Source organism: Myxine glutinosa, chromosome 7, assembly GCF_964187855.1.
Source record: "Myxine glutinosa chromosome 7, kmMyxGlut1.1, whole genome shotgun sequence".
In the NCBI taxonomy this organism is placed as follows: Eukaryota; Metazoa; Chordata; class Myxini; order Myxiniformes; family Myxinidae; genus Myxine; species Myxine glutinosa.
Genome location: NC_136267.1, coordinates 1,286,149 through 1,309,514, shown reverse-complemented (window position 1 = coordinate 1,309,514; position 23,366 = coordinate 1,286,149). Strand labels below are relative to the sequence as shown.

Here is a 23,366-nt window from a genome sequence, read left to right as displayed (position 1 = left end):
GACATCTCTTCAGACAGTGGGCCCCAGTTCACTTCAGAGCTCTGGGGTGCGGTCGCCCAGGGGTTGGGGGTAAAGCTCCATCGCACGACTACATATCATCCCCAGGCTAATGGATTGTGTGAGAGGTTCCATCGCTCGATGAAAGCTGCTCTCAGGGCCAGCCTCTGGGATGACAGTTGGGCCGACAGACTCCCGTGGGTCATGTTGAGGCTCAGGACAGCCCCTAAGGAAGACCTCCAGTCCTCAACCGCAGAGCTCGTCTATGGCCAGCCGCTGCGGGTTCCTGGGGAGTTCATGCCTGACGCCACAAGCCCCTGGTCCACTGCCCGTCAGCGGTTGGTTCTCCGGGAGAATGCCAAGAGGTTTGCACCGGTGCCCACATCTCAACATGGTTTGCCTCAGGCCTACGTCCCGCCAGATCTACGTACAACGGAGTACGTCTTTGTTCGCCATGACGCACACTGGGGGCCACTTCGGCCGCCTTAAGACGGGCCTTTCCGCGTTCTGGAGGCCGGGGACAAGTTCTTCATGGTCGAGATCGGCGGCAAACCGGACCACCTTTCGGTGGACCGCCTCAAGCTGGCTCACTTGGACCTAGACCAGCCCCCTCTGTTGGCTCAACCCCCACGGTGGAGCCGTTCCCCATCGGGTAAGTCCCCGGTTGGCCGCCCACTGCCAAGCCGCTAACAGTCCCTGCTCGGGTCATCAGTCGTTTCGGCCAGGTGTGGTTAAGGCCCCCCGAAAACTGACATTGCCCGTGCGAGTGAATTCTGGGAGGGCGCATGTGGGGGTTACCCCATTGGGACGTAATCCACAGGCATGGGAACAGTGGGGCTTTTAATGTTGTGGGTGTGGCGTGCGCGTGGTTGTTGGAGCCACGCCCCCCGAAGAGTGATTTTGCGTTATAAAAGATGTATGAGTTCCGGTCGCGAGTTAGTTCTGTTGGAATAAAGGAGCTTTGAACAGCTGAGAAGTGTCTCGTCCTTTCGTCATCCACATCTCCTACAATAGCCGATTTTACTCCAGGGGGTCCTAGGAATACCCACCCAAAATATCGTTGCGATCGGTTCAGCCGTTTTTGCGGTACCTTCGAACGGACGGACGGACATTTGGTGAATTATCGTAAGATGTGAAGCGAAAGCTGAGGTCAAGCATTTGCTTCATTCTGTCTGTTTGTCTTTTTTTTACTTTAATGATTTAAAAAAATTTATTCATGTGAGTTTATGATTGAGGAGTAACTGAATTCAAATTGAATGTTATATTTTGAACACTCCGTTTAGCAGTACTTTGGCTCTGAATTTGTCCCGATCGCACATGAGCAGAGAGGAGTGAGATCGTTTCATTACTCTGTCTACCTTCCTGAAGCCAGGTGTTGGTTTAACGGTTAAGGAGGCTGGCTTGAGATCTCAGGTTCCTGTCATGCCATTGAATTAACACCAGGTGGGTTGACTCAGCCTGTCATCCTTCCGAGGTCGGCAAAATGAGTACCAGTTTACTTTGAGGAATGAGCCATCCAGGTATCCTGTGTCGGAGTGGCGAACCATCCAGGATTGTGCCCAATAGCCTAGAAACTCTTTCGGTAGGTAGCCCTCTGCATCTGAAGATGTAAAAGGAGTGGTGTTTTTCTTCTTCTACCTGCCGAGCAGTCAAACAAAATTGAAAATCATTCCAAACAGGAAACTCACCGTTTTTAATGATTTTATAAAGGAAACAAACAATGGGCATGAATAACTAATGTAACCTGGTAAATAAGGTGGTGTAAAGAACGCTGCTTCAACGGCAGTACACGTCGGCGATTTAATTAATTAATTAATTTTTCCTTATTGATTTATTTAAAATCCCCATTTTATTTCAGTTCAATTATATACTTGAGCACTGTAGAGCACAAATCACTTTTTTGTCACTTTCAAACGCTTCCGTTTACCAGTACCTTGACATCATATTACGGCATTTTACGTCATCACGACCAATCAAATTTTCTGCTCGAAGACCCCGCCATGTCCTTGTTTCTCAAGACCTCGCGGGGTGACGTGTTCTATGAACTCTCTCGTTATTATTTTAGTTTATTTTTGTTTAGTAAAGATTGTTCGAGACTATCATTTGAAAGAATGTTGAAGCAATGGCCGATGGTAGGGCTCACCGGGTTGTGCTGATGATCCCCAACTTTGGTGAAGCGTGTCCACAGCTTTACTCTACCTGTGGCATAACAAAACTCACCAAAATAAACTTACCTCTACCTGTGGCATAATAAACTCACCAAAATAAACTTACCGCTACCTGTGGCATAATAAACTCACCAAAATAAACTTACCTCTACCTGTGGCATAATAAACTCACCAAAATAAACTTACCTCTACCTGTGGCATAATAAACCCACTATAATAAACTTAGCTCTACCTGGGACATAATAAACCCACCAAAATAAACTTACCTCTACCTGTGGCATAATAAACTTACCTCTAACTGTGGCATAATAAACTCACCAAAATAAACTTACCTCTACCTGTGGCATAATAAACCCACGATAATAAACTTACCTCTACCTGGGACATAATAAACCCACCATATTAAACTTACCTCGACCTGTGTCGTAATAAACCCACTATAATAAACTTACCTCTACCTGTGGCATAATATACTCACCAAAATAAACTTACCTCTACATGTGGCATAATAAACCCACTATAATAAACTTACCTCCACCTGGGACAAAATAAACCCACAATAATAAACTTACCTCTACCTGGGACATAATAAACCCACCATATTAAACTTACCTCGACCTGTGGCATAATAAACCCACCATAATAAACTTACCTCTACCTGTGGCATAATCGACTCACCAAAATAAACTTACCTCTACCTGTGGCATAATAAACCCACTATAATAAACTTACCTCGACCTGGGACATAATAAACCCACCATATTAAACTTACCTCGACCTGTGTCGTAATAAACCCACCAAAATAAACTTACCTTATGGTGGGTTTATTACGCCAAAATAAACTTACCTCTACAATATAATAAACTTACCTGTGGCGTAATAAACCCACCATAAAAAACTTACCTCTACCTGTGGCATAATAAACCCACTATAATAAACTTACCTCTACCTGGAACATAATAAACCCACTATAATAACCTTACCTCTACCTGGGACTTAATAAACCTACCATATTAAACTTACCTCGACCTGTGGCGTAATAAACTCACCAAAATAAACTTACCTCTACCTGGGACATAATAAACCCACCATATTAAACTTACCTCGACCTGTGGCGTAATAAACCCACCATAATAAACTTACCTCTACCTGTGGCGTAATAAACTCACCAAAATAAACTTACCTCTACCTGTGGCATAATAAACTCACCAAAATAAACTTACCTCTACCTGTGGCGTAATAAAATCACCAAAATAAACTTACCTCTACCTGTGGCATAATAAACTCACCAAAATAAACTTACCTCTACCTGTGGCGTAATAAAAACACCGCAGGAGCTCCCGAAGAGCCTCCTGCGTTAAAGTTCCACGTGTAACACCTGATGTCCGAGTCAGACATGACCGACTTTGTCAGGTCCAGGATTTCAACATTTAAGATCGAAGTGAAATTCTTGAGAAACACAAATCGTTTGTCGGAACATTTTAATTCTCTCTTCACCTTGTTATATTTTAATTCTCTCTTCACCTTGTTACATTTTAATTCTCTCTTCACCTTGGTACATTTTAATTCTCTCTTCACCTTGGTACATTTTAATTCTCTCTTCACCTTGTTACATTTTAATTCTCTCTTCACCTTGTTACATTTTAATTCTCTCTTCACCTTGTTACATTTTAATTCTCTCTTCACCTTGTTACATTTTAATTCTCTCTTCACCTTGGTACATTTTAATTCTCTCTTCACCTTGGTACATTTTAATTCTCTCTTCACCTTGTTACATTTTAATTCTCTCTTCACCTTGTTACATTTTAATTCTCTCTTCACCTTGTTACATTTTAATTCTCTCTTCACCTTGGTACATTTTAATTCTCTCTTCACCTTGTTACATTTTAATTCTCTCTTCACCTTGTTACATTTTAATTCTCTCTTCACCTTGTTACATTTTAATTCTCTCTTCACCTTGTTACATTTTAATTCTCTCTTCACCTTGTTACATTTTAATTCTCTCTTCACCTTGTTACATTTTAATTCTCTCTTCACCTTGTTACATTTTAATTCTCTCTTCACCTTGTTACATTTTAATTCTCTCTTCACCTTGTTACATTTTAATTCTCTCTTCACCTTGTTACATTTTAATTCTCTCTTCACCTTGTTACATTTTAATTCTCTCTTCACCTTGTTACATTTTAATTCTCTCTTCACCTTGTTACATTTTAATTCTCTCTTCACCTTGTTACATTTTAATTCTCTCTTCACCTTGTTCCACCCGTTCCAGAAACGTCTTTATCATGAGCAGGTGTCGAAAGATGATGTTTGTATGTTTGTCTGCACGACCAGGTGGTGGCCCGGATCATGTCCAGCGGCCGAAATGTTACGCTGACCGTACAGGACGTGCATTCGTACCCAGCACGGCTGAACGAGAGGATTGAAGACTCTTTGGGGCTGGAGAAGGTGATTCCACCATTGCCTAGGTATGCTTCCCCAATGGCTCCGGGTCAAGATGCCGAGCAAGATTCACTCGGACCTCGCCTTTGCTACCTGAAGAAAGTTGGGAACACCTATGGCTTCGTTCTCAAATCTGTTGAAAGTAAATGTGGCTCAGACTGAGAGGAAAGGGTTGGGGGGCAGTATTGTGGTCCCCCCTCGCCCCTCCCCCCACGCTCACACTCCAACCCACCTCCCCCCCCGAATATTTTCGGGTTGCCTGGCCGGCTGTCCGTCTGTTCGTCCGTCATAGGTTTTCGTTACCACAATAACTTAAGAACGGGTGAAGGGATCTAAGTCAAACTTGGTACAGGTATGTATAATGATGTAAAGATCAACTGATTAGATTTGGGGTCAAGAGGTCAAAGGTCAAATGTCAGACGTCCGGTCAGGTACAAATTCTGTTACCGAGATAACTTGTGAACCAGTCATGGAATTTGCACCAAACTTGGTATAATTATATATTACGATGCAAGATAAACTGATTCGATTTCGGAGTTAAGAGGTCAAAGGTCAAAGGTCATGTTAAGTTACAATTTTTTCGTTACCGCAAGAACTTGAGAACGGGTGAAGGGATCTAAGTCAAACTTGGTGCAGGTATGTATACTACCGGTCAAAAGTTTTAGAACACCTCAATTTTTCCAGTTTTTATTGAAATTTAAGCAATTCAAGTCCAGTGAATAACCTGAAATGGTACAAAGGTAAAGCAGTAAACTGCTCGAGGTTAAAAAAAAAGTTTAGGCTGGCAAAAACGGGAAAATAATGTAAATTGCACAGTTATATTGTAAAAAAAAAAGGCCTTCTTCAGGGAACAAGTAATGGGTTAACAACTTACAGCTGTTCTGCAGCAATGTAAGTAAATTAAGCCTTGAAAGTTGATGCAAACAATTCCTTCAGGTGTCCGAACCTCTGCTGATTACTTGATTACAAACCCCCTGTCTGTATAAAAGCAGTATTGGAACAGACTGTTATTACACCATCTGAAGCATTATTTGGACAATATTGCACTGCAGGAAGTAGTATATTGAAAACTGGAGGAAACTCTGACAGGAAGAGGTCTGGCAGACCCAAAGCCACAACAGAATCAGAAGACAAGTTGCTGAGTGTCAACACCTTGCATGATAGGCGGCTCACAGGACAACAGCTTCAAGCACAGCTCAACACTGGTCGAAGTAAGCAAGTCTCAGTTTCAACTGTGAAGAGAATATTTCGAGCTGCAGGTTTGACAGGTCGAGTGGCAGTAAGAAAGCCATTGCTAAGATGGCAAAATAAGAAAAAGAGGCTTGCCTGGGCCTTGAAGCACTGCCAGTGGACTACTGAAGACTGGAAGAAGGTCTTATGGACCGATGAATCAAAATTGGAAATATTTGGTTCATCACGCAGTGTTTTTGTACGCCGTCGAGTAGGCGAAAGGATGGTTCCTCAGTGTGCGACACCAACTGTCAAACATGGAGGAGGAAGCGTGATGGTCTGGGGCTCTATTACTGGATCCAGAGTCGGCGACTTGCACAGAGTGACTGGCACCCTGAACCAAAAGGGCTACCACAGCATTTTGCAGCACCATGCAATACCCTCTGGTATACGCCTAGTTGGTCAGGGGTTCATCCTACAGCAAGCTAATGACCCTAAACACACCTCCAGCCGATGTCAAAACTACCTTCGAGGAAAAGAACAAGACGGTCGGCTTCAAATCATGGAATGGCCAGCACAGTCTCCAGACCTAAACCCCATCGAGCTGGTTTAGGATGAACTGGACAGAAGGGTGAAAGCAAAGCAACCTACAAGTGCAATACATTTGTGGGAACTTCTGCAAGTGTTGGGAAGAACTTCCCGAACAATATTTGATTTCCATTGTAGAAAGAATGCCACGAGTGTGTTCGGCGGTTATATCTGCAAAAGGTGGCTACTTTGCCGAGTCAAAAATTTAGATTAAATTTTGTTAAACAAAATGATTCCATGATTTCTTTTTTATCTCCAATTGTTTATTTGTTCTCTGCTTAATTTCAGAGTACATTGAGACATTAAACTGCGTACATTTCAATAAAAACTGGAAAAATTGAGGTGTTCGAAAACTTTTGACCGGTCGTGTATAATGATGAAAAGATGAACCGATTAGATTATGGGGTAAATCGGTCAAAGGTCAAAGGTCAGAGGTCCGGTTAAGTAAAAATTCTGTTGCTGTTCTAACTTATGAACCGGTGATGGGATTTTGACCAAACTTGGTATACGTATATATTATGATGCAAATATGAACCGATTATATTTTGACATCAAAGGTGAGGAGTGAGGTGATTTTGGTGAGGTCAGAGGTCATGTCAAGTAAAAATGTTATACTTGAGAACAGCTGAATGGATTTAAATCAAACTTGGTACCAGTATTATAATGATGTAATAATGTGGGCAGAGGTATATCGGTCGACGTCAGTGACGTTGAAGAGTATCGGTGTAGTTCATTAATACAATGCACCTGTATTGTTGTTGTGGCAGGTGTTCAGGGCTTGTTTGTGACCAAAGTTGCTGATGGTGGTGCTGCTCGGCAAGCAGGGATACGTGAAGGAGACCGCATTGTGCATCTCGATGGTGACTCGGTCGAAGGCCTTGCACACATGGATGTCGTGCGGAAGGTGAGGTCCATCGATGACCTGATAATGAAATATTACTTCGTGGTTTGAAATCTCATATTACAACTCATCGGTTGGTGTATAGCACCTTAATGTTTAAAAAATAACTCTGACCAATATTTTCCACTAATTCGATCTTAAGTAATGTGGGATTAATCTGTTCCTCTAAATATGTTATAGATACGTCATTGGTGGCCAAGCAGTTCAAGGTACAAGCTTTGAACATTAATTAATTACATGTTTGAAGTCCCCTTCAGCTTTCTATCCATAATCAAAATATCCACCTGGTTTCACATAGATTAACGATTCCTGCTTGCAGGTTGATTAGGACTTCATTGGTGCATCATTTTCTCTCTCATGAGCAATGCCCACCATCTTCCTGGCTCTTTTCAAGTCCATCCGCGAGTTCTCCTTTTCCGCTTGCGGAGCATCCAATGCCTCCTCGTCCGATTCGGCTTGTCTCTTCAAACACTATTTTATAGACAAAACAACGTTTTAACAACTGAGGTATGACATTGGCTCAGGTATGACATTGCGATGCAGTCATGTGATGTCCCCTACACCTTTGGGAGCATTCTTAACCCCAGACACACGCTACCTACAAAGTCTCGGATGAAGATTAACTCGGTCGGAATGTCCTCGTCATGCCTCCTGGGTAGCTAAGTACTCTTTGGTGGTGCCTTTCATTTTGAACATTGATATTTCCCACCACAACCATTTATTTTTAGCAATCTCTTCACAATCGAATAAGTTTTCAGTTTCAGATGTTTTTCCTATTGATTACGGTAGCGTCGGTGACATGAAGGATCATATATGGTGCAATGGTTCTTTTCATTACATTTACTAATGGACTAAAGAGTTCATGGAACACCTTAGCCCGTGCTGCCTTGAGAAACGAGGAGATGGGCGGAATCAGCGAGTGGCAAATTTGAATGGTCGCGATGACGTAAAATGCCATAATATTCTGTCCAGGTTCTGCTGAACGGAAGGGTTTTGAAAGTGATAACAAGAAAAAGAGCAATCAGGGATTGCAAACCCTCGCCAGGATGTATTTTCAGTGGTTTTTAAGGCTTTTGTGTTAAAACAAATATGGCGGCCGAACCACGTGACCAATGACGTCATCGTCATTTTTTTTCTCCACTATTTGATTCCTAGATTATGCTCAATAAATTTCATCTTGATCGGATGACGTTTTGTACTTGTCAAATTATGACGTTATAATAATGGAGGCACCTATGACATCATCATTCACAAAAGTTATTCCACATGGAGAGTTCTTTACAATGAGACATGTCTCAATTTTTTCTATTCAGCGCTTTCAGAGATATAGAGGTGCAATTTTTTTGGTTTTTCCAAGATGGCGGCCGAACCACGTGACCTATGACGTCATAATTATCATTATACAATTCTGCAGGTGGAGTTGCACCTTCGGTGAAAATTTCCTGTCAATCGGACCAACAGTTGCAGAGAAAATCATATTTATTCTGTGCGGACAGACAGACAAACAAACAAACAAACAAACGGACTCAAATGCAATACCCTCTCCTCAGACGAGGGTAAAAAGGCGATTTGTGTTGTAAAGTGTTCAAGTGAATAATAAAATTGAAATAAATTGGGGGTTTTAAGGGTTGTAGAAAATAATTTTTAGGAAGTTCACCACCTTTGACGCAGCGTCTTTTACACCACCTTATTTAACACGTCACATGAGTTCTTCATGCCTGTTCTTTGTGTCCTTCATTGCTGTTTTGCCAGACAGGCAGACAGAGTATAACTATTATCTTACTCCTCTCTGCGCATGCGCGATCGGGACGAATTCAGAGCCAAAGTACTGCTAAACTGCACGTCCATTTTCCGATTCGTGTTCAAAATATAACATTCAATTGAACTTGAGTTGTTCCTCGATCACAAACTGTCGTTTGTGGACAGATGGAGAGACAGCCAGAAGTGAACCAATTATTGCTTATCCCTGCTTTTTGCTTGGCGTACACGGGTAAAGATCGAATTGATGTGAAAATAAATTTACAGATATTTGCATTTATTGGCCCTGTTACCCCTTGATGCCTTCGTATAAATATTGTACACCGCTTCCTCCATATTCCATTTCCAGGCGCGGCATGACGTCATCGCCGGGTGCCGAAGGGGACCCGGAGATGACGCACGCAGAAAGGGAGTACTCAGATTTCACTCTGATTATTTGTGAAAATCGAAGGGGTTTTCAAGTATATTGGTTGGTCTTGTGCGTTATTTTATCTGTCTGTCTGTCAATCGCCTACAGGTCACAATTTTAAACCGATCTTCACGAAACTTCACCAGATGGTACAGTTGATCATAAGGAAGAAGCCTTTTGGTCATAGGTCATCTAGAGGTCAAATTTCTAAAATGGTCATTTTTCATCTGATTGACTTGAAAATTGAACAGCATTTGCATATTGAGTCACTAAACGGGGAATCCAACTATTTTTGAGGTCAAAAGGTCAAAGGTCAACTCAAGGTTAAACTTCCAATATGAATTTTTATCTGAAAAATAATCAATTTTAATCCAATTGACTCGAGAATTAAACAGCAATTGCACAGTACCTCACTGAATTGGGAAACCAACTATTTTAAGGTCAAAATATCAAAGGTCAACTCAAGGTCAAACTTATAAAATCTTCAGTTTTCATCTGACAAATGGTCACTTTTCATCCGATTATCTTGAAAATTTAAACACCAATTACATAGTGCATCACTGAATTGGTAACTTTTTATTTTGGGGAGGGTTGGATTTTGCAAGTATCGTGCTCTGCATGACGTCTTCTTGTTTTGTTTGTGTTGGCGATATCTCAGCCATCCTTGAGCTAGGAAGCTGGACTTTCGGCACTATAGTGAACGATGCTTTGACAAAAACGCTATTTTTAATTTTCTTGATTAATCAATTAATTAATTAATTATCTATTTTATTAATTACTTATTTATTTCCTTTCTCATATGGGCAATATCGCAGGTACCTTTTGAGCAAGGAAGCTGATATTTAAACACCACAATGACCAAGTAATTTGACTATAAAGGGTACTTTTTATTTGTTGATGAATCAATTAATAGATTGATTATTTAATTTTTCGATAAATTACTGAATTAATAAATTTTCTAAATGTTACATATTCGGATGAAGCAGTGGTGGTTTATATATGGTATTAGCCAATTGATTAAGAAATTAATTATTTTACGATTATTATTTATTTATTTTAATTATGCAATTAATCAATCAATTATTATCCACCACTCGACGTGGAGATCGGTTTCTGAGGTTTGGGACATGGAATGTAGGGACAATGACAGGGAGATCAGGAGAAGTGGTGGAAGTATTGGTCAGAAGAAGAGTGGACATATGTTGTGTGCAAGAGACGAGATGGAAGGGAAGTGGTGTGAGAATGGTGAAGAGTAGGCAGGGACAGAAATACAAGTTTGTGTGGAAAGGGTGCCTGCAGGGCGTGAATGGTGTTGGTGTCCTGTTTTCTGAGGAGTTTATAGACAGTGTGGTGAGTGTGACGAGAGTGAGTGATAGGTTGATGATGGTGAAAATGATGATTGGAAAGCTCTTGGTGAACGTCATCTCGGGATATGCTCCGCAGGTTGGTCGGAGCGATGAAAAGAAGGACAAGTTCTGGAGTGCGATAGAGAAGCTGATGGAAAACGTGAAAGATGAGGAAGTTGTTGTGGTAGGAGGAGACCTAAATGGACATGTGGGAAGGAGTATGGACGGTTTTGAGGGAGTTCATGGGGGTTACGGATATGGTGTGAGAAATGGAGAAGGTGAAAGGATTTTGGAGTTTGCTGATGGAGCTGATTTGTTGATTTGTAATACTCAGTTCCAGAAAGAGGATAATAAGCTTGTTTCATACACGTCTGGTGGGTCGACGAGAACCGTTGACTACCTGATGGTGCGTAGGCGAGATAGGGGGCACCTCCGGGACACAAAGGTGATCCCGGGGGAGGAGGCTGTTTCACAGCACCACTTGGTTGTCTGCGACATAAGGTTGAAAGGTGCAAGGAGAGCTCGGCGGGTGAAGTACCAACCGAGAATGAAGGTGTGGAGGTTGAAAGAGGTGACAGTGAGGGAGGCATTAGAAGAGAGGCTGAGTATGGTAGAGGATGATGTGGTTGAGCTTGAAAGTGGTTGGATGTCAATGAAAGATTGTCTGTTGGGAGCCGTTGGTGAGGTATGTGGATGGACCAAAGGACCACCGAGGCACTCGGAAACATGGTGGTGGGATGATGAAGTTGGAAAGAAGATTGACGAGAAGAGGAAGAAGTTCAAGGAGTGGCAGAAGGTGAAGGGTATGGGGGCAGAAAAGGAAGAGCATGAAAGTTATAAGGCAGCCAAGAAGGCTGCAAAGAAAGAGGTAGCAAAGGCGCAGGAGGCATGTAGGAAAATGTTCAGAGAACGCTTGGATTCAGAAGAGGGTCAGAGAGCGGTATTCAGGATTGCAAAGCAGATAGCGAAAGAGAGGTGTGATGTGATGGGGGTGAGTTGCTTGAAGGATGAAGTGGGACAAATCGTTGTGGACCCAGATGGAATTAAAGGAAGATGGAAGAGATATATGGAAATACTGTTGAATGCAGAGAATGAATGGGATGGCAACATAGAGAGCAACCCAGTTTTAGGACCGGCAGAGAAGATAACCGAGAAGGAAGTTGAGGAAGCGATTAAAGCAATGAAGAGTAGAAAAGCGGGAGGGCCGACGGGAGTTGTGGGAGATATGTTGAAGGCAGCAGGAAGTTGGGGTGTGAAGAGAATGACAGAGATCTGCAATCTGGTGGTGAAAGAGGCCGCATTCCAGTGGACTGGGAACTGAGTACCCTCGTCCCTCTATACAAAGGTGACCCTCTGGACTGTGGCTCGTATCGAGCGATAAAGTTATTGGAGCATGGAATGAAGGTATTGGAAAGGGTGTTGGAGAGGAGGATAATGAAGAAAGTGAAGATCGACGAAATGCAGTTTGGATTTATGCCAGGAAGAGGAACGACAGACGCGCTTTTTATTGTGAGGCAGTTGCAGGAGAAGTACATGGAGAAGAGGAAGAAGTTGTTTCTTGGGTTTGTTGATCTGGAGAAAGCATTCGATAGGGTTCCACGTGAAGTAGTGACATTGGCATTGAGGAAGTTAGGAGTGGAGGAATGGTTGATCAGAGTTGTGATGGCAATGTACAAAAGAGCGTGCACAGCTGTAAGGACGAAGGACGGGAACAGTGGTGAGTTTGAGGTGAAGGTGGGAGTGCATCAGGGGTCGGTACTAAGTCCACTACTATTTGTAGCTGTGATGGAGGTGCTGGCTCGGAACGTAAAGGAGGGTTTACCGTGGGAGTTGTTGTATGCAGATGATCTGGTGTTGATTGCAGAAAGTATGGATGGACTGAAGGAGAAGATGAACAAGTGGAAGGAATGTATGGAGACGAAAGGTCTGAAGGTGAATATCGGAAAAACAAAGGTGATGGCAAGTGGTAAAGCATGTGTTGAGGTGGAAAGAACTGGGAAGTGGCCATGTGCTATGTGCAGGAAGGGTGTCGGAGTGAACTCAATTCAATGTACAATGTGTGCTGAGTGGGTTCATCAAAAATGTTGTGGTTTGAGAGGGTCATTAACCAGTGTGGCAGCTACATTCAAGTGTAAGGTGTGCACAGAGGGAGCTGCAGATGGAGGAAATGTTGAGTTGGATTTTGGAGACGGCGTGAAGCTGGAAGGTGTGAAAACATTTTGTTACCTAGGAGACATGCTGAATGGAGAAGGTGGATCAGACTCGGCAACGGTTGCTGGAGTGAGATGTGCACGGAAGAAGTTTCGGGAACTGAGTGGCGTGCTGACGAGGAGGGGAGTGTCGTTGAAGCTGAAGGGAAAGGTGTATGCTGCATGTGTGAGAAGTGTTATGATTTGTGGGAGCGAGACATGGGTAATGAACGTAGAGCAGCAACGAAGGCTGGAAAGGGTGGAAATGCAAATGGTTCGGTGGATGTGTGGAGTATCGTTGAGAGAGAGGAAGCCAAATGATGAATTGCGAAAGATGATGGGAATAGAGCCTGTGATGGATGTTGTGAAGAGAAACAGGTTGAGATGGTTTGGTCATGTGTTGAGGAAGGATGAAAGTGACTGGTTGAGAAGAGTGAGGGAAATGAATGTAGAAGGAATTAGAGGACGGGGAAGACCGAGAAAGACTTGGCTAAAGATGGTCGAAGAAGAAATGCGGGCAAGGGGGTTAACAAGGAGAGATGCAGAAAATAGGGCAAAATGGAAAAGATTGTCATGGGGACCGCAAGGCTAACCCCCGCTCTTGCAGGGAAAATGGCCTTTAAAATGCCTGTTGTTGTTGTTGTACTCCCTCCCAATCCCATCTCCATGTGCTGCATGGTGGCGCCGAAGGCACCCTGGCAATGTGGTGCGCTGGAGAATCCTATTTATTTATTTGGCTTGGGGGTGGGAGGGGGGGGGGGGGCGTACTTTGAATGTAGCTCTACTTGTTTTCTCTTTTTTATGAGAATGTTGCTGTTATAGTTTCAGTTTTTATTTGGTTTTATGTTATTGTTGTTTTCACAAATGGATATTTTCGGCCTTGATTGCAAAGCACTTTGTTCTTCTTGCAGATTGAACTTTCTGGTTCTGCAATCTCTCTCTTGGTTGTGGACAATAACACTGCGACAGAGTTCCACCGGCGTGGGTGTCCTGTGGAGGTGAGACATGCAAAGGTCATGGGTGACCCACCTTATGGTCCACGTTCCTGCTTCCTAGTCCGTGGGAAGAATGGTTTTGGGTTCCATCTAAGGTTGGAGAAAGAGCGACCAGGTGAGACCTGACTTTCACAAGCATGACTGCTGCTTTTATTTAATTATATTACTTTTTTGTTTTCAAATACAAGATATAGACTCATGGAGGAGTGAGGAAAGCAATGTTTGTCAACAGTTGGACACATCAAGCAAGGGAATGAACTAACAGGAGAGGAGGGGAGGAAAGAGTAACATGCAAGTAAGAGATTTGGGTGAGATGGGGTTAAAGGAGGTAGACAAAATCACAGGTTGGGTTGTGGGATGATATGAGATGGTGATATACTGTTTGCTTGAAGTCCTGGAGAAAAGAGGTCGATTGAATCATCACCAGAAGGTGGTTTTGCAACTCAGTTCTGCCCCCATCATAAATTGATGTTTGTGGACAGAAATACAGACAGACAGAAGAGAATGAACCAATTTGTATAGGTGAGGTCATGCAAAATGGGAGGGTGGGGGCATTTGCAGAGGGAGAAAGGAACAGAAGATAGAGACAGTGCGAGGATCACGGCCTCTTGCTTAGACGGGAAAAGCTTTCATGCTTTCACGACCCAACGCTAAAGAAGGGGGTAAAAATGGGAATAGCACCGAGGTGACTATGGTGGATTGAGTGTCGAGTTGCAGGTGAGATGCGTGTAATGTGGATGATGCAAGAGGAAATGCGAAAGTGCGTCTGTGTTCAAGAAAGAACGATAAAAATAAAAGAAAGCCGAGAAAAGACCACATGAGCAGATAGCCTACTGTGTGAGAGTCTAAAAGGTATATGTATGCATAACTTGGTTTGGCCCTAATTGGCTCACTCGCTCCATCCACCCCAAGGCTTCCAGCTCTGACCCGCAAAAGCGAGCGCCACCCCTCGAGCCCAGATCGTCCACCAACGTACACGCAGAGAAAGCAGGCAGACAGGCAAACAGAGACAGGCAGGCAGAAAGAGGCAGACAGGGAGAGGCAGAGAGAGAGCAGGCAGACAGGAAGGCAGAGAGAGCAGGCAGAGAGAGAGAGAGAGAGAGAGAGAGAGAGAGAGAGAGAGAGAGAGAGAGAGAGAGAGAGAGAGAGAGAGAGAGAGAGAGAGAGAGAGAGAGAGCAGCCAGAGAGAGAGAGAGCAGGCAGAGAGAGAGAGAGAGCAGGTGGAGATAGAGAGAGAGAGCAGGCAGAGAGAGAGCAGGCAGAGAGAGAGAGCAGGCAGAGGGAGAGCAGGCAGAGAGAGAGAGAGAGCAGGCAGAGAGAGAGAGAGAGAGAGCAGGCAGAGAGAGAGCAGGCAGAGAGAGAGAGAGCAGGCAGAGAGAGAGCAGGCAGAGAGAGAGAGCAGGCAGACAGGCAGGCAGAGAGAGAGAGAGCAGGCAGAGAGAGAGCAGGCAGAGAGAGAGCAGGCAGAAAGAGAGCAGGCAGACAGGCAGGCAGAGAGAGAGAGAGAGAGAGAGAGCAGGCAGACGGGCAGGCAGAGAGAGAGCAGGCAGAGAGAGAGCAGGCAGAGAGAGAGCAGGCAGACAGGCAGGCAGAGAGAGAGAGACCAGGCAGACGGGCAGGCAGAGAGAGAGAGAGAGCAGGCAGAGAGAGAGAGAGAGCAGGCAGAGAGAGAGAGAGAGAGAGAGAGCAGGAAGACAGGCAGGCAGAGAGAGAGCAGGCAGACGGGCAGGCAGAGAGAGAGAGAGAGAGAGAGAGAGAGAGAGAGAGAGAGAGCAGGCAGAGAGAGAGAGAGAGAGAGCAGGCAGAGAGAGAGAGCAGGCAGACAGGCAGGCAGAGAGAGAGCAGGCAGAGAGAGAGCAGGCAGACAGGCAGGCAGAGAGAGAGAGCAGGCAGATGGGCAGAGAGAGAGAGAGAGAGAGAGAGAGAGCAGGCAGAGAGAGAGCAGGCAGACAGGCAGGCAGAGAGAGAGAGCAGACAGAGAGAGAGAGCAGGCAGAGAGGCAGGCAGAGAGAGAGAGCAGGCAGAGAGAGAGAGCAGGCAGAGAGAGAGCAGGCAGAGAGAGAGCAGGCAGACAGGCAGGCAGAGAGAGATAGCAGGCAGAGAGAGAGAGCAGGCAGAGAGAGAGAGAGAATTGAATTTGCAACACCATTTATTTCACAAAAAAAACACACCAGGTCAAGTTACATTTTTACAGGAGAGAAAAAAATAGAAAAAAACAACAGTTCTTAATGTTAAAAAGAAAAGCACAAATTCGATTCATTCACAACACATAAGGCTTCATTGATACACCATTTGCATTCAAAGAGTTTGACATTTTCATTCGCCACATAATAATCAAACTCTAACCTTATTCTTGCAGACACCAGCCCTTTAAACATAGGTACAACATCGAACCCATGCCCATTATCAATTTTAATTTTCCTTGATTTATATATTGAATATTTTGCTACAGCAGCTAAGAAGTTTAGGAGGACACCAGAGTCCTTGCAGGAGGGTCTGAAAGATACACCAAAAATAAAAGAATGTGAAGTAAAAGGAAAAGACAACTGATCAAAAAGGTGTGTGAGAATCAAGAAAAGAGGTATTAGTCTTTCGCATTTCACATAGGCATGAAAGAGATCCTCCTTCTGTACACAGAAGGGGCATGCTACTGGCACTGAGCTGTCAAGGTGATGAACAAAGGTGTTCGTAGGGAGAGCCCAATGTGCTAGTCTCCACTGGATATCTGCGAGGAACCCGTAAATAGGTAATTTGTACATATTAGGCCACAGTGGCGTGGCAGGAGACCCTGGCCCTAACCTTTCGGACCACAAGGCCACTCTTGTTACTCCGGAGAAGGGTGATGCTTGGTTTTCTCGAAGGAGCTTGTGAATACCAGCCTTTGTTGCCAAATGAAAAGGAGAGACAAGTTCACCATTCGACTGGAGAGCTGGGAGCACCTTAATTTCAGGGAAAGACAGCCGAACATCCTCGACATTGTTTATACCTTCCCAGCCAATATTTAACTCCTTAAACTTCCTCTTGACGATGCGTATAATTTGGCTGACAATACGCACGGATCTTAAACCAAGAATGGCCGCCACCCTGCCAGCAGACATCCATTTTGTCCCAGATGTATCCCTCAGGTCACAAACTTTGCCAATTCCTCCTTGAGTAAATTTCCTAATCAAAGTCGGACTATGAGGAATGCATGGAAAAAAACCGTTATAGAAAATAGGCTCTTGGATAAACATCCGGCAATTATAAGCCTCAAGGCAACGATAAACCCCAAAACCTTTCCAAACTCTCAGCAAACCCTGATAAAAAGTTGGGATTGAAACTAAGCTGACACGGTCAAGGTTCACCAGGAACAAGTGCCTATCATAACACAGGCCTCCCGCTTGTTGCAACAAGAAAAACGCAAATGAGCGCCAGGGCAGCTCTTCAGCATACAACAGACGTTGCACAGACTGTAGGCGAAAAGCCATAAGCCGGGTGGACACCTCCACAATTCCATGTCCACCCTCCTTCCGAGGATGGTACAGTATTTGCGGCCGAAGCCAGTGGTATCCATTCCAAAAGAAATTAACCAAGACCCGCTGGATGGCTGGTATCAACTCCTTGGGTGGCTGCAAGGCAATTAGTTTATGCCATAATCTTGCTGCTATCAAGTTATTTATAACAAGAGAGCGGCCTTTATAAGAAAGAGATCGTAGCAGTCCTTCCCATCGTTTCAACCGGTGTGTAATTTGTTCAATCATTCCTTCCCAGTTCTTCGTTTCTACTTCCTGGTTGCCGAGATAGACACCAAGATATTTGACTCCATCTGTTTTCCACTCTAGATTATGTGGGAGTGACGGTGGCAGTGTTAAAGAAAGGTTATCTGAACCGCACCATAAGGCTACACTCTTGCCCCAATTTACTTCGGCGGAAGAGGCCGCAGAGTAGTCTTTAAAGCAACGCTGCACCACAGCAACACTACTTGGGCCCTTAATCAGAACACATACATCATCAGCATAAGCTGTGACCACAAATCTTGAACCAAAAACGGCTCCCACATCCTGAGTTATTCGCTGCCTGATGGATGCTAAGAGTGGTTCAAGGGCAATTATATACAGAAGTCCAGAAAGGGGACACCCTTGACGGATACCCCGACGGAAAGGAAAAGGGGGACATAAACTGTTGTTTACTTTCATCATGCAGAAGGTGTTAGTGTATAACAGCTTGACATAGGAAATGAAAGTTTCGCCAAAACCCATCCGCTCCAGAACAGAAAACAAATATGTATGATCAACACGATCAAAAGCCTTTGTTTGGTCAAGAAACAACAACCCAAAACTGGCACGCACGTACTTATTACAAGAAATAATATCCCTTATCAGAAAAATATTGTCATAAATTGACCTTCCTGGTACACAGTAGGTCTGGTCAGGGTGCACAATAGAGCTGATCACAGTTCCCAAACGGTTTGCTAAGGCCTTCGACAAAAGCTTGTAATCCGCACACAGCAATGAGACAGGCCGCCAGTTCTCGACTAGTTGAGTGTCCCCAGCCTTTGGCAACAGGCAAATGACTGCTCTTCTGCAGGACAGGGGAAGCTCTCCAACATGAAGGCATTCATCAAATACCTCAAGCAGGTCAGGTCCCACAAGTTTCCAAAAAGTCTTATAGAACTCTCCGGGCAAACCATCAATCCCAGAGGCTTTACCATCCTTCAAGCTCCGCATAGCAGTTTCAAGTTCAGCAGCCGAAACTGACATGTTCAATGTGCGTTGCTGGTCTTCCTCAAGTCTTGGAAGCCCGGTAGTCAGCTCCTGCAAGGTCTCATTACTTATGCTCTGGGGGGAGTACAAGTTTGTATAAAAAACCTTCAAAACAGACTTAATCTCCTGTTGGGAGGTCACTATTGGCCCATTAGCAGCACGTAGCCCATGAATCTGTTGTGATTTTTTAACAGAGTTCTCCAAACCAAACAAGGCCTTATTTGGCATATCCAACGTTAAATAACTCATTCTCATGCGTACCAGGGTGCCCATTGCTCGCTGCCGTACCAGTTCAGTCAACATTGCCTTTTTAGTCCATAGCAGCCGGTCACCTGTAGTGTCTTTCCCAGCCGTATTAATGTTTTCCTCCAGGGCTGCAATTTCAGCCTTTAATGAATCAATCGAGAGATTTTGCAATTTAGTGGCATAAAGACTATATTGTTGACAGAACGATTTGACCTGACCCTTTGCGAGGTCCCACCACAGTCGAAGGTTAGCATGTTCAAATTTGGAGGACCGAATTCTTTCCCACACGGCTCGAAAAGCCTCTTTGAATCTCATATCATTCAGCAGGTGGGTATTAAGTGACCAATACGCACTACCCCCTGAGGTCAGAGGCAAATTAAAACCCATTGAAACCAGGTAATGGTCTGTGAAACCAGTTGGGAGTATCTGGGTTGTGGCCATCACATTTAGCATTGGCTTATTCACGTAGAATCTGTCTAGCCTTGCCATTGATATCCTCCCATCATGGCATCTGCACCACGTATAGCACCGTGAAGTTGGGTGTTGCAACCTCCAAACATCTTTCAAATGCTGATTTTTGATGATGTTCTCCAAAATCCTCATAGAAGCTGGATGGGGTTCATGACCGGTCCTGTCTACGGAAGGATTGATAGTGCAATTGAAATCACCAGCAACACAGATGAAAGCGGTTGTATCCAGTCCTTTTACAAAGTCATGCAGAGTGGAAAAGAACACTCTTCTTTCCATGGGCTCACTCGGTGCATATACGTTCACAATGATGATCCTTTGCGTGTTGCAATAGAAATCCACCGCTATCAGATGTCCCTTATAAATTTCCTTAAAGACAATCTTCCGAGCAGGGATTCTATCACTCAAGGCGATGGCAACACCAGCTTTGGGTGTGGTAAACCCACTCAGCCACCACTGCCCTCGATAAAGTTTTCCCCATTCAGCAACCAGGGTGTTCGTAGCATGAGTCTCCTGTATCAGGATGATGTCGGCTTTCACCCTCTCCATCGCCTGAATTGTCTGAATTTTTCGTAAGGGGGTACAACCCCCATTGATATTCAGGGATGCGATACATATCTTTCGCAAAGCCATTTACAAAGGTAACTCACCCTCCGCCTGCAATTCCTTATTCGCCTTTGTGACCGCTTTCCGAAGACGCTGAAATTGGGCCTCCGAGATTTCCATTGGGTCATTTCTTTGCAGGAGGGGTCTTGCAGCCCTGATGAAAGTTTTCACATCGGGAAAATGGTCTTTGATCACAACGTAGCGTTGCCTAAACGTCTCGTTTAGGAAACTGATGACGTTTTCCTTTGTTGCTTCCATCTGTTCTTCTCCCTGATGATCATTCACAGACACAAGGCTTTGAGCTTCCTCATCCAGCTCCCTAACCACATCAACGTTGAAACTCCTTTGTTGTGTGTCAGGAGCAGGCACACCTTCTGTGTCATCACCACTGCAGTCTTCTTGTTGCATCACAAGGGGCACATCTGTGCCACCACTGCTGCCTATTATAGGTCTGCTTGGACCATCATCCTTGGTCGTTTCAACCGGATGTGAGCAACAACCATTGTCACTCAGGCCCTGGGACTGCTCGTTGTCACAAGGGACAATGGTGCCATCATCACAACCAATACTGCTGCATTGATTTTCTTCAACAAGAGCAAGGGATGAAGTCCTACTCTCCTCTGTTTCGTCACCACCCTGCCCAGCTTGCTGAGAATCATCAGGATAGTCTGAGATACTGTTTGTTTGTACGAGTATCACTTTGCTACCTTTGTCTTCCACCTCGGCGCTCAAAAAGGTACGTTTTAGGTTCCTCTTAGCCTCGGTGCCTTTCATCAATACCTCCTCAAAGACCATATTCTCTTGAGGTTGCAGCCTCTTGTCCTCATCGACTGGGTGCACCCCTGCTGCACTAACCTCAGCAACACCACCACCACTTTCCACACCCTGGTCTTCTGGTGTGGACGTCTGTACTCCACCAGGCTCATGAACGGGGGGCACTGCATCAGTTACAGGGGGGGCCGACCCAGCTGCTGTAGCGTACGTCTTCTTGGCGTCTGGGCAATACTGCTTAGTGTGTCCGTGTGCTCCACATCCGTAGCAGATCAAGGTCTCGGTCGCCATGAAGATTCTATATTCATGCTCGCCTACTTTAAAGGTGTGGGAGGTGTTCAACTGCTTCGCTGCGTCTTTTAGAACAACAAAACAAAAACGTCTAAACGATTGTACGTGCTTCAACCTGCCGTTTCTCGTACGTAGAGGAACCCTAATGATTCGAGAGACGACAGTGCCAAACTCACCTAGCTTGTGTAGGATTTCCTCGTTACCTAGGAAAGGCGGAACATTGCTCAGAATGACTTTAACTGCCGGCGTGTCCATCGACGACACAGGAACAAACAGATCGTTTCCCAAGGTCAAACCATTCTGCACAACAATATCGGCCAGACTTATTTGCGAAACAAAAACCACAATTTTGTGATTCATACGAGACGCGGCACGAATGTTACTCACGTCGATCAAATCCCCAATCGCGAGCAAAATGTCATCCATTTCAACTCCCTCCGGTGGGACAAGGCACAGCCCGTGCTTACGCGATAAACCCTCATCGGTAACACGATCGGCAGGCCTTTGGCTACTCCTATTAGCCATATCGTCAAAGGAGAAACGAAGTGAAAGCAAATAGATTTGTATAATCCCAAAAAAAAAAGAATAGAAAAAAATATATATATATTAAGTAACTAAAAACGAAAGCACGGTTTAAACCACGTTAGGAAAAAACGTGGTTCAAACAAACCCTTACCGTGCTGGCTCTCCCTCTCTCTGTCTCGAAGGAGGAGAAAAAAAAACGAGGGACAGGTGGTAACGAAGCAGGAAGGGAGGAAAAAGGTCAACATACACGACAAGAGTACAAAAGGAAAAAAACCAAAGGAAGGGGAAAGGTAAAAAGGTTGGTGGGGAGAGGATGAAAAACAACACGAGCCAGGAGCTACAACACACAAGCACGAGCACGCGCCATCTTGTCACGCCCAACACACGAAACGGCCAGCAGGGGGCGAGGAGAGAGAGAGAGAGAGAGAGAGAGAGAGAGAGAGAGAGAGAGAGAGAGAGAGAGAGAGAGAGAGAGAAAGAAAGAGAGAGAGAGAGAGAGAGAGAGAGAGAGAGAGAGAGAGAGAGAGAGAGAGAGAGAGAGAGAGAGAGAGAGAGAGAAGGCATACAGAGGCAGAGGGATGCAGAAGTAACAGGCTGAGACACTCAGCTTCAGCGCGGGAGATTCCAACGATCTTCCGGGCCTTGCTTTCCTCTGCTCCAAGAAGAACAGGGTGTGAGGCAGGGGTGCCAAAGGGGAGAGCAGTACTCCATCAATCTGCAAATCAAGGCCTTGTAGATTGTCAAAAGTTCAGATTTGCCAAGGAAAGAGCTTGCACGATGGAGGATGTTTAGTCGGTGTCTGCTTTTGGAGGCCATCTTGGAAATATGGATATTCTCGATGAATATTTATGAATATTTTCATATTCATCATCCATCATCCATTCTGAGAGAATGATAGGATGGATCAACTGAGCAGGAAGAGTATGAGGAAGAGCAGGAGAGTGGGTTTAGAGTTTAGGAATGGAAGAGAAGTATTTGGAAGTGAGTATGGGGGAAGATTGAATATTTTAAAATTGTTTTTTAAAAAGGTTTAAATTTATGGACTGAGAGGAGAGGAGGAGAGGAAGAAGAGGAGCGGAGATGAGGAAGGAAAGTTCGGGATTGAATGAATTAAGAATGAGTTGATAACAAATGACTTTTAATTATTATTTTTGAGAAGGAAAAGGGAATGTTTTGAGGCAGGTAGAATGGGAAGTTTTATGATGGTAATATTTAGGAAGATGTGGTAAGGGGGCGGGGCCTGTCGAACTCCTGGTCAACAGGAAGTGAGATACATAAACAAACAAATCAAAAGGCAAATTAAATTTTTTTGGCTTTTATTTATTTTTAAGCATATGGTATAAGGAAGGAATTAAAGTGAGAGTGGTGAATGATGGGATATACGAGATGGAGACATGGGAAGTGGGTATGGGAAACAGTTGGAAAACAAACAAACGGTTAGGCCCAAAACTATCAGAGCTTGAGATGCATGATCGGAATAACTATTATGAGTACAAAAACAATCCAGCACAATCAGCACACAATATGAAGAACAATCGACAAAAATCCGGAAGGATTACTTTGCCGTTTCCGTTTTGGAAGCAGATCACTTGGAGGACCAAGACGAGGAGGCCCGACCAGGAAAAACCCTGCTGATGTATCTCCAGAAGTTATCCCAGGGTAGATTCTGAAGTAGTCCAGCATCGGGGTGTTGGGATTGAGGTGCTTGCAAATGGGGGAAGGTGGGGAGAAGGGGGGGGGGGAGGGCTAGGAGG

General features: G+C 44.4%; 1 protein-coding gene and 1 long non-coding RNA gene across 10 annotated transcripts in view; one reads left to right on the top strand and one right to left on the bottom strand.

Annotated features, from left to right (window-relative positions):
- Nucleotides 1-23,366, top strand: part of LOC137430958 (Na(+)/H(+) exchange regulatory cofactor NHE-RF3) — a 166,715-nt gene that overhangs the window by 21,761 nt on the left and 121,588 nt on the right. For all 9 annotated transcript variants that reach the window (XM_078781237.1, XM_078781238.1, XM_068121756.2 and 6 more), the window contains 3 exons: nucleotides 4,500-4,749; nucleotides 7,133-7,269; nucleotides 13,880-14,078. In XM_078781237.1, coding sequence (XP_078637363.1) covers nucleotides 4,500-4,749; nucleotides 7,133-7,269; nucleotides 13,880-14,078 — 586 coding nt within the window. The remainder of the gene's footprint in view (nucleotides 1-4,499; nucleotides 4,750-7,132; nucleotides 7,270-13,879; nucleotides 14,079-23,366) is intronic.
- Nucleotides 4,568-23,295, bottom strand: LOC137430961 (uncharacterized). Its single transcript, XR_010985167.2, has 5 exons — nucleotides 23,172-23,295; nucleotides 13,998-14,053; nucleotides 7,551-7,737; nucleotides 7,113-7,287; nucleotides 4,568-4,700 (listed from the first exon to the last, which is right to left on the bottom strand). It is a non-coding gene; the product is annotated as an uncharacterized LOC137430961 (long non-coding RNA).